Source organism: Columba livia, chromosome 5, assembly GCF_036013475.1.
Source record: "Columba livia isolate bColLiv1 breed racing homer chromosome 5, bColLiv1.pat.W.v2, whole genome shotgun sequence".
Lineage (NCBI taxonomy): Eukaryota > Metazoa > Chordata > Aves > Columbiformes > Columbidae > Columba > Columba livia.
Genome location: NC_088606.1, coordinates 41,498,540 through 41,510,568, shown reverse-complemented (window position 1 = coordinate 41,510,568; position 12,029 = coordinate 41,498,540). Strand labels below are relative to the sequence as shown.

At 38.7% G+C, this 12,029-nt stretch overlaps 1 protein-coding gene across 1 annotated transcript in view; it reads right to left on the bottom strand.

The window, feature by feature from the left end:
- The window catches only part of INO80 (INO80 complex ATPase subunit), a 68,336-nt gene that overhangs the window by 30,292 nt on the left and 26,015 nt on the right, over window positions 1-12,029 (bottom strand). The window contains exons 16-24 of the mRNA XM_065064597.1: window positions 11,812-11,954; window positions 10,653-10,737; window positions 10,026-10,143; window positions 8,927-9,012; window positions 7,792-7,959; window positions 7,231-7,364; window positions 6,301-6,368; window positions 4,713-4,806; window positions 3,425-3,602 (exon numbers count right to left, since the gene is read on the bottom strand). Of these exons, the coding sequence (XP_064920669.1) occupies window positions 3,425-3,602; window positions 4,713-4,806; window positions 6,301-6,368; window positions 7,231-7,364; window positions 7,792-7,959; window positions 8,927-9,012; window positions 10,026-10,143; window positions 10,653-10,737; window positions 11,812-11,954 (1,074 nt within the window). The remainder of the gene's footprint in view (window positions 1-3,424; window positions 3,603-4,712; window positions 4,807-6,300; window positions 6,369-7,230; window positions 7,365-7,791; window positions 7,960-8,926; window positions 9,013-10,025; window positions 10,144-10,652; window positions 10,738-11,811; window positions 11,955-12,029) is intronic.

Below are 12,029 nucleotides of genomic sequence, written 5' to 3'. Positions count from 1 at the left end.
ATCTGAGGGCCAGGCACAGCGGCACAAAGCACCAGCACTGCTGCCGAAAAGAGGGAGTCCCTTCCTGTGACACAGTTGTGCCACTTTTGTGCTAGTTTTATCACCTGTCACAACCCTCCATAAAGTTATTTATAATAGCTACACATCTAATCAGAGGATAAACTCAACAGACACAAAAATAGGAAGTTTTCTGTGGGTGGCTCATGCAGGGATGTCCCAGTGCAGGCCCACATCAGCAGAGGCAGGATTCAGAGGCTGTCGGCAAAGGTCAGAGAGGAAGAGTGACTCCTGTGGGTAACAGCAGGCTGCCAGAAGGACCCAGAACCACTGCTGGAGCTTACAATCCACCTTCCCCACCCCTGGCCCAGACACTGGGGGTGGAGCTCGTTTTATGATGAGGAATCAGCATTGCCTGCAGTCACAAGAGGTTTCCAGCCAGTTTTATGACAGCAAGCACTGGCATACTGATCGTGGCCTGGTTGTTGGAGGGGTTTCTTTATTTCCTGGAGAGTACAAGAAATGGATAGAGAGGAAGCTACCAAACTGTAATTCCAAACCTATGGAAGTCTATTAATTAATTATCTTTTGGATGCCAATATCAAAGAACCATTAAAAATGGCTTTAGACCAATTACAAGTACCCAGGAAGAAACATAAAAGGTGGTGTTCAAAATAAGAGAAAAACACTATTTTTGTATACACACAGCATTAGAAGTCTGTCTTGTACATGGGCATTAATCTGGTTTTCAGCGCCATGCTTCCTGTGTAGAAATTATAAGCAGGTCACAGAAGAAACATCCCCTCAGAATTCCCTGACACACTCAGCCATTAAGTATTCACGAACAGGGCAGACACCAGATACAAGAGGCACAGTGGAAAGCAGCGTCCCATCACCCACATACACGGAAAAGAGTGGGGTAAGGTTACAGAGCTGACCACAGCCATGGCTCTGAAATGGACTGTACACCTCAGTACAAAGCCAAGAACCGAACAGGAGGATTGTTAAAAAAATAAGAGCGTACACATCTGTTGCAAGCATGCAATCCAAAGTAGGTGTTGAAAAAGATTTTTCTCTATTGCAAACAGAGCAGCACATAAATGTGGGTGATTGCTACCAGGATTTTAAGCTCACTCACACTCCTAGTTTTTTCTAGAAAGAAAATTAAATTAGGAAAGCAAAGAAGATAAGGATTCATCTCAACAGATCAAACTTTATATCAATTTAAATCAATGTATACAAATTAATACACATGCTGTGGAGGTGCTGAGTAAGAAGAATGAAGAAACCTCACTGCAAGGGAATTCTGTGTTTACATGAAGAAACTCACACTACCTTCAGATAGACGTTACCTCCATTTCAGAAAGATCCATTAAAAATAAACGTGTTTTTTGTCTACTGACTTATTTTCATAGTTTGTCTCTTATATCGGAAATGCTGATCTGAGCAGTTAAGAAAAGCCATTCCAGATTTATACCATTTCCTTTTTCCTCTGCTTCTTCCCCTCCTCACTCCCCACACGTTACTATCTGACAGAGCCCTAGAGAAAGCCTTGGGGAATTTTACATTGGAAGTTTCTCGTAATAGGGATATATGCTAAGATAAAAAAAAAAGTGAGTTCATTTTCACTCACCATGATGCATGCTACTAAAGGACAGTTTGTTTTTCAACTCTCCCTTTGGTTTTACATATAAAACATCTTTAAAAAAAGGGTGCAAGCTGTGCAAACAACATTCTGCAAGCACAGCTTATTTTAAAGTGACTTCAGGTGGTAATTTGTCTAACATGCAGTTTAGAAAACAGATCTGAAGAACCTGTCACAACTGTAGGGCTAAATTTCCTTCATATTTACTGTGGTTATCACAAATGCACTATACTGCACACTCCAATGAACTGTGCTCCTCAGCTGGCTGTTTTCTATGTAAAGGTACTAGTTACACAGAGTCACAGCACCGAGATCTCTGAGACGCAAGTAATGACTTCCTCAAATAACAGAAATTATTTGGAGAAACCAAATTATATGTTTAGGTATTGCAAAGCTGTGGTATAGGTGGGCCTACAGCCTAACCAAATGCTTTACATTTAGTTGTTAATATTAAAATCTACATGTGCATATTCCACATCTCATATTTAATATTTACCATGTGAACTCACGTTCTGTTGAGAAAATATAACTAGTTTTATTTTAATATTTACACATACTAACTCAAAGGCCAAGTAAAGATCTAGATTGCCTTTCTACATATGTGAAAATGAATGCTACGTTCTGTGTGTACAACTTCTGACACCACCTTCTACTCCTTTACTGTTACGCTGCAACATTTATGACACTGTTCAAGTTTTCCTTAACCATATCGATGAGAGGACAGAGCTACAATACAGTTTCAGAGACAAGCGTTATACAGTCAGTATACAAACGGCTGCAAGTAATCTCAAAAAAGCTAACTGAAAACAAATCCATTTAGCGTAGACATTTTAGCAAGCTAGACATGGAAACACAGAATATTTAAACACCAGCACAGCCGGAGTTAACTGGCATACACGCTCAGTTGGCTTGCTCTTTGTTTGATAACTAGGAGGACTCATTTTGTTGGCTTTGCTGTTAACGTGGCAAAACATGACACCAAGCCCAAGGTTGGTTTCCTACTGCTTACGCGTCTTCAATTTCAACTTCCTCTACACGCTATTCAATTGAATTCTGGCTATCTCCTTTCCCCTTCCAGACTCATGAACAGAAGCAATATTCCCTAGAGAAATTTGGCACGATCTCACTGTTTCAGAAAAGATCTTTTACTGCATATCTGCTAAGTGCCCCAGATGCCTTCCTGACGATGCTAACGCTTTTGTGAACTTATTTCCCAGTGAAACGAATCAATGGAGCTATAACCTAACTCAGGAAATCAACGGCAATTTAGTCATAAAAAGACAAAACCTTCCAAAACCAAAAACATCCCAGGTAAAAAATTAGAGAAAATGGCCTTGCATTACACTGTAAGATGAAGATGTTTAGAGTCTACCAAGACAGCAGCAAAAGCAAATTTCAGCGTAGAAAGACAGTACTGGCAAGTCAGAAAACAAATATCTTACATGTAGAAAAAATTACAAAACTCTAAAGCTTACATGTGAATCTATCCTTAACAAATCATGAGTCTAGTTCTGTTGCTCCAGTAATCTTTCTAAGACTTCTAATTAAACTGATTTATTTTTTACAGCAAGTTTTGAAATGTATTATCACATGGGAAGAAGACAGCAGCCAAACTATTTTTCTGTTCAGCACGCTGATGTTAACCACACCTAATAAAGCAGGTAAGAAAGTCATCCTGTTTCCAAGTTTGTTTTCCTGTGTTTCATGAGGATAAAAAGGTTTTCATCATTTCTTACTCACAAGGATTTGCTGCTGTGTCCACATCACAGAAATGTCGCTTACCTGCAGCAAAGTGCAGCTGTGCAAGTTCGGGAAAGACAGTGGGAAATTCACATCAAGCAAGAAATCCCTGCTCCTCAGACAATGTGACACCTGCTGTTTCTCCCCTTCTGTCTCCACCCAGGAGCGCATGTGATGGAGCCTGTAGGATGCTTTCAGAGACAGGAAAAGAGCTAACCATCTGAAACAAAACACAGCAGACACATTCATTGACTCTTTGTGAAAGAAAGGCTTGAGTATCTTTACAACATAACTCTTATTTGAGAGGTTTTTTTTTCAGAATTTCAGGCTTATAGCATCCCAACTTAAAGGAAATAATTTTTGCTAGACATCTTCCAAATATATTTTCTCTTATTTTCATTTTTTTCTAAGGTTGCTTAACTGAATCTAAATTATTAAATCAGAACAGACTTTGAAGCACTCCATTTAAAAAGGTCTAGTTCAAGTTAGCCACTACTACTTAGAATTGCACTCTGACTTCCTTGTAAATTGCTCCATATATAAATCATTCATAACAACTTGCATAATAAATGCAGAATTTATCATAAAGGATCATTCAGACAGATTAAAAGAAATTTGTATTACATTACTGAAACACAGACAAGAAACAGTAGTCCAAAATAACCACAACAATAACAACAAAAATTATAAAGCCCTAGGCAAAACACCTTAATTTATTTATAAAGACTTGCTTTTAATCTCAAATTTCTTACAGTAACTAACTTCCATCAGAATACGGTCCTTTGCAGAATACACTGTAACTTAAACAGATCTCCTCCCTTTCCATAATACAGTTCACAATGCTAAAAAAGTCCATTATCCTAAACCTACACCTTGGAATTCCATTACATATTAAAAACAAGACACATGGAAAGTCGACAGTATGGCTCAGAGCTGAAGAACAACTATCACAGCACAAGCTTATTCCCAGTGAGCTAAAACATACGCTCAAGTGCAATTGGTAAGTATAGCAACAAAGTGGCCTTCAAAAGTCTGAATTTTTTGCTTGATAATGCCAGCAACCAACTCTGTTGCCCTTTCACCATCTTGTGTACTTACGTCAAGTCTTTGTAACAGAGGTTTTCTTTTGACAGAGGCATAAAAATTGTCTTGCATAATGGTACTGTATACCTTGAGGAACACTCCAGAAGTGGCTATAATATTTGATAACGATAGACAAATTATAATATTGGCAGGCACAGAAAACACGGTTTTACAGAGAGATGCCTCTAACATCACCTGTACTTTTCCTATAACTACTAAAAGAAACAAAAAAAAAAGTTGTCCTCACCTGGCTAAATGTCCCTGATTCATGAGGTTTGCCATTTCTGCTGGAGAGACATCAATAAACCGGAGGAAAGAAAAACAGCTTTCTTCATTGATGCCTGTGTCACAGAAATACTGAAGTTAGGCCAACATGTTTCACAGGCACCCATGGCTGAAAACAAGAAACTTACTTCATCAGTTCAAGATACACACTCTCTGACATATGACAAATGTATGTGAATAAACAGGAGATCCTAATTTAACCTAGATCTTTTAGAAATACTGAAAGTTTAACCTTAGTTGCTGCTGCCTGACTCAAAAGTTCTAGTTCATGTTCCAGCCTGGGCAAGAGAAGAGCATTTCCCAGGAAAGACAAATACGTTCTCGGCCAGAAAAGCCATGCGGCCAGTAAGGACACCAATTTCGCCTGCTAAGAATCAACAGGCAGCACATTTGTGTATTCAAACCCGTATCTGCCAGGCAGCTGACCAGAACACACACACCTCAGGATGCCTGCCAAACACGCTCCCTCACACCCGGCCAGTCAGTCAAACCAGCGGAAAGGAGATGTAGGAACTGTAAGGGAATTTGAGCAGGGGCATAAGGATACAACAGCTGTGGTGAGGATCATGGGGTACACTGCAGTGATGCTGGGGAACAGAAGAGGGACGTTCCACTTTTAATGAAGAAAGTACTTCAGGCCCACTCACATGCTGTGCGTATCCCCCATACCATTCATATTTTTTTTTTTTAACTTCTACACAAAATTCCCCAAATTATTTTCCTTTTTATGGTATGCCAAAAATGGTCCCCAGGAAAAGGCCTATTATGAATGCCAAAGCCAGCAGAAACCAGGATAAACAGCAAGACAAACAGAAGATAGAGGGTTACAGATTAGAGCAGACTCCTGCAGCTGCATCTGGTTCGCTCACTTGAAAAGGGTTTTGCACAGCTGAACAGGCGTGTGCTAACAGAGTTCAGCACAGTAATGCAGCCAGTATCTCTCCTGCTGTTTTCTCCCAAAGTTTTTCCCACCACAGCAGCTGAGCAATCTAGTTAGCTCCTTTTCATGAAAAAAAAAATAAAAATCAACCATCTATAATAATAAACTCTATTTGTCAATATAATCACCTTATATGGATTCTTTGTTCACTGATTATACCCTGAGTCACTTGCACCTCACGTCTACTTTTTCCTTGAAAGACAAGTTGGAAATTTAACATACAGTACAGAACGTACTGAAACGAATCCAAGATTTCTCTGAATTGAATCTGTGAAAAATTCACATTAGACTAAAAAGGCAGTATTAGTCCCTTGAAGCAAGCTAAAACAAGATAGGAGAAATGGAACAAGAGACTGCAGTAGCATTAAGCAGTGACTAAATAACAAGTTGTCCAGAGATAATTCTTCTAGTTGCTTCCATCCTTTCCTAATTGAGCAAATGAAATACATGTGTAAATGAAATACATGTACAAATGCTAACAGAACTCTAACAAGTTTTAATCAGATTATCTCAGATGACTAACTGACCTGGCCTCTCAGCCTACCCCACAAATAAGATATGTAAGATATAATATTACAACATCACATGTTTCCCAGGACTGTAAACCTACCCTTCCTATGGAAGAGAGACTGCTGGATGTGGTCTGGTGCAAACGGCGAAAGTAAGACCCGTAACCACCTGAAAATGAAAGTGACAAAACCAAACAAAATCACTAAGAAGGTGTTAACACGTATAATGTTCCATCACACAATCAACAGAAAATGCAGAGTAACCATTCAGTTCTTCATTGTAAGTATTTCAGCACTCTAGATATCTGGAACTGCACAGAAAAAGGCATCATCAGTCCACATGCACTATTGTTAATTCGACACCGAGACACAGCATTGTTCTGGAATTGTATTTTATACTGTAGAAGAGTCTTATCTTCAAACATGGCTTTCTCATCTCTGCCCTGAGCATTTGCCATAACTGAATGCAAACCAAATTAATCAGGAATTGCCACAGTCAAAAAAAAAACCACCAAAAACCAAACTGCATTTGGGCAGCTTCAATTCATCCAAGGCAAGCAGTAAGCATTATCAGCTGTCACAGCACTAGTAGATGCTCATGATATACTATGTCACAACGGAGAGACACAAAGAGCTTCCTTAAACATGAAAACTCACTGAAGGGAAACCAGGGGTGCTTGTGTCTTTTTTTTTTTTGTTAGTTGGTTGTTTTGTTTGTTTGTGGTTTTTGTTTAAGAATTCCTTTAAAGCTTAATTCTATTACATATCATTAGCAACAAATATAAATTCCTTTTCCTGACTTTCTTATTCAATCAAACGGATATTTGGTGATCAGAATTCCACCAAGAAAGAGCATCAGATATCAGATGCTTAGCAGCTGGATGAATGAAAGAAAACTAGGAATGCATCACTTGGCCAATGTCATTTAAGTACATCAGGTAAAGGAGTTAATTAGCACTTACAAAGCTAAATATAAGTCTAAGTAATAATACTAAATATGCTAAGCTGGAGAGGAAGTGGAGTAGGCTTGCCTGTCCCGTGAGTGGTTGAAGACCCTGATCTGTCCATGACGGTAGATGAACTTTGAAATCTGGTATGGCTTTAGGGAGATGTGAAATGGAGACCAAGTTTCTTGCCGCTCAAACAGCTCTGGGTGGTTGCACACCTATAACAAAGAGCACATGTCAGATACCCGGGAGGAACTGATCTAGTGCAATGCAGCATTTACATCCCAAATGAACTACAACTATTCATCAGAGAAACTTTAATATTGCTTAGTATGTCACAGCTGTTTTAGAATATCTAGTCAAAACCGAACACTGCATCACATCTTTTTCTACTCATGTAGCAGCTATCGCCGATACCTCCCAAATGAATTATTTCCTTCAACAATCAATTTGGAACCAAACCGGTCAGCAGATGTATGCACCATTTGGCTAAAGCTCTTCTACCTCAACATCACACTACACTGCATGCAATTTTGCTTCCCAAGGCAGAACTTTTTTAATATGGTGTTTTCTAGAAGCCATATTTTAGCTCTGTGATAATGAATGATTATACTTTTCAAAAATTACTTTTAAAAATAGCCCTACCTTCCTGAACTGCATTACTAGATTCATGAGACTACTAGTGGTGGTCTGTGCTTGCTGAGTAGTGCCCATTGAGGACTGCAGGAGGTCATCGATAGAGATTTTGTTTTTCAGAGCTTGGTACAACAGCTTCTGTCGACTTGTCTGCTGGCAGTACATAAGAATTTCGATCTGCAAAATAGTAATGAAGATTAGCCTTTTCTTTCTCTGAAATGGGGAATGACCACATCAGTACACACGAAGCAGAGAGAAACATATCTTAACGGAAACATAACTTTCTAAAAACATACATATATAGACAGTTGCATTCATATCTGTATTTCAGGATCTGACCTGGGAAGGACTTCACCAAAAAGTGTTTTTTTGAAAGCTTAGGTAATGATGTTGGAGACCGACCTTTATATGTGCATGAGCACAACTAAGTAAACATTACATCTGCAGCTGATCAGCTTAAAATCTGACCTCAGTTCTAATATCCTACTGCTAAAATGATAGCCATTTAGTCGTCTTAAACACAGGTCAGGAGCCCACGATAACAGGTTTGTCACATAACAACAGTGTCTCTGGGAAGTTGTAGTTTTGACAATAATGAGCACATCAGAACAAAGCAGATGTCTCTTTGCCAGCGGTTCCAAAACCTGGAGACATGCTGACCACAAGATCTTCCAGTATTGTTAAGATCCACATGAAATTAAGAGACTAACAAGACAGCAGAGTATGATGTTGCCGTGAGGCATTTCTTGCTTTTTACAAGCAAGCCAAAAGAATTCTAAATACACGTCAAATCCTTCACAAAGGAAATGGAAGACATTTATTATGCAATCATTCCTGTACCAACCTCCTTCACTTCAACTAGTGATATTTCTGTCAAGTTAATCAGGCTTAAAGATTTTTTTATTTGTAACTGTTAACAAAATGTTTTCCCTACAGGAGAAGTTTATTAGTTAGGGGTTCTCCAGTTATATTCACATCTGATGAGATTGCTACAACATGGTGCCAGAAATCAAAGGTCTGTGTAAAGTGTGCAACCAAATTTCAGGTATGCAGCCTGACAAATGAGTTTGCAAAAACCAGATTAGAGAACAGAGCTGTGACAATCATGTTGAAATACTGGTACAAGAACAGTACTTTTTCTCACCTTATCTGACAGCTCATTTTCTACATCCTTCTTGATTCTTCTCAACATGAAAGGTTTCAGGATCATGTGCAAGCGGGAGAGCTGATCTGAAGTACAGGGAATAGAGAAGAAGGAACAATTTCTTCATCAAATACAAAAAAACTATATGGTGTCCCACCACAAATTAAGTCCCTTACTGCTCAGCCATTTCCCGCCATATGAGATCTTACAGCACGGAGCTGGCATTTCTCTGCTGATTTTTTTAAAATGAGTGATAAGCTACACTGTTTAACTTCTGAATCTAGAGATCTGCTTCAAAGAATTAACTTCTGAAGCATTTTATGTGTTCTATATTTCCCTAGGCTGAACGGTATGGGCTTAAATTTATCACTCACTATTAGTGAAGAATGAAGTTTCAGATGAGACATGGCTACTTCATGAAAAGAAATCATTAAAGTTTTAAGTCTCACCCCCGCAAATCACAGCACCACAAAAGCAGGGCATACTACATTGACAGAAAACTGCAGCCTTTATAATACCCTGTAAAAACAAAGTTCTGTGTATTTGAACTCCTGAAACTTTTACTTTTGTGACACATTCCAACAATGCTGTGCTCTACTCCAGTTACAAATCAGCTATTTTACCTAGCTAGATTTTTCTACATAATTATGCCCTAAAATTTACTGTGAAGGTTGTAATTTTTTTAAAGAGTTATTATGCTTTTCTTCTGCTGCTCAAGAGTTTAGTGCTTTGTGTAATAATTTTTATATCTACAGCTTGTAACACCCCCAGGAGATCTCCAAGATGATGTGCTCTGAAGAAATGTATAAATATTTAAACCATTTGTTCTCCTGTGTTTGTGAAGGAGGAAAACTGGAGACAAGTAGCAAATCAACATTTTCACTACGTGTTTTTCTATTCATCGCACATGCTACATTACAGTCGGAAATTTTGACATAAACTGTGGAAAACAATCCATAACATTCCAATCCTATTATGCACCCTCTGCTTAGATTGCATTTCTCATACAAAAAATTTGAGATAAAGTTTATTCATTATTAGTTGGAAAAGACAAGAGGTTTTTAATGTAGAAACTACTGCAGCTACACACTGCACTCACTCTCATCAATGGCGGATTTGTTCTCTGCATGGCTCTCTATGTCCTTAGAAAACCACTCATTGAACTCTTCATGGGAATCAAACAGTGTTGGCATGATAAAATGCAGCAGGGCCCACAACTAAAAGGAGAGGAGAAAGGAGATCAGCAAAAGCCACCCTACCGTGGACAAGGTAACTGTGGATCCTAAACCCTTGCAGCTCTTTATGAGCAAAATCACTTTACTATATCATGAGACACTGTGAAATTAAACAAAACGCAGCCACATCCTCTTCCTGCCCCTCCAACCCCCAAAAATGCCAGATATGTCAACAAAACACCACTAGAAAGCAGTGACAAAGACAGCACAACAATTTCAGCCAACAGAAAGAAAAGACACAAGAATTAGATTTCATCATGTAATCTAGGTATTACTAACCACCAGGTATCTTCAGTTATATTTTTATTTGAATGTGTGCCACATTTGCAATATTTCCCCTCCCAGAGCTGATTCCATGTTTGTTTGCCAGTGGTTTGCTACACGCACAATCCCACAACCACACAAACACAACAGGTTTCTCAACTGTCCACATATATTTAGGATATATTCTGGTAATAAAGAAAAGTCCACTCTTGCCAGCTCAAAAATACCTCAGCCATCGTGTTCTGAATTGGGGTCCCAGTCAACAATAACCTGTTTCGACACTGGAACTGTAGTAGGATCTTCCAACGAACACTGATGGATGAATAAGAAAAACCATTAAAACTGTCATTTGTGGAAGGATATGAAACGTAAGGTATTTTAAGACCAACTGCTTCCAGTGACCTTCCCAAATGATTTTTTGGAGGTCACTGTGTAAAACTACCACAGCTACTCCGCAGTCTTTCAAAAGACAATTACAGGAAGTAGTAGCTGTTTACAAATTACAAAGAAACGTGCATAATTTATTTTTCTAAGTATCTTTTTACTCATTTCTAATACAACTGCTTGGATACTAATAAAATCTCATCAGCAGCATAATTAACTTCCCAAAAGAAACAGTTATTGTGAATCAGAATGTCATGTATTTTTCAGACTTTGCTACACTAAATGTATGGGCCACTGTGGCAGGAGCGCTGAGCTGTGCGGCACAATCCTCTGAGGGGGCAGTTTCCAAAGAATGCTGAAGAGACAGACTTGGGTCAGAGTAAGTCTGCATCTAAAGCATTCTTTAATTTACTGTGTACAGTAGCAACTTGGGCAAAGGTTATGGGAAAGCAATTACACAAGCAAAGATGGACAAATCTATTACTCAAAAACAACCAGAGAACTTTCTGGCACAGGGTCTTATGACAAAGATTGCGCTCAATTGCAGCCAAGAGCATTCTCAGGGTTCTGACCTTCATTTGTGCCTGGAAGTGCCACTGAAGAAGGAATCAAAATAATGCATTTAACGAAGCCAATATAAGCAGTACGCACTAAAAACTACATGCTGTTCGTGAGGCAAAATTCTGTGAGTAGTCAGAAAAGAAGGTGAACAGCATTTCACATTGCTTTGTTTAACTGTCCCGTACTTTGTATAAGTTTCTGCTTCACAATTACTTTTAAATTGGATTTTACATATTTGGAGAAGGAAAATGTAAACGCAAAAAACTAGTGCATCAACCCATCGTCACAGAGTTGTACAGATACCTAACCTGCTTAGATACTTCAAGGGTTTTATGTGTGTCAATTTTAACTCCCATCCATTCGTGTAATCTTGATGTTTTCTCTAGATCCCTTCAAGAGGTTGATACAGAAGGAAGATTTTGTTTCCAGTTAATTTATTACCTGGAGCTACTCTTGAGCGCTTGTGCTTCATCCAGCACCATATATTGCCACTTCACTCGCTGGAAATACTTCACATCCTGTACTACGAGCTGATAACTGGTAATTACCACATGGAAAGGAGCATCCTGAGTATACAATGTCTTCTAGAACCACAAAATAAGAAACAAACATCCGCATAATGTCAATACATTGTGAAGAGTTCGCTTGTCTATACCGTA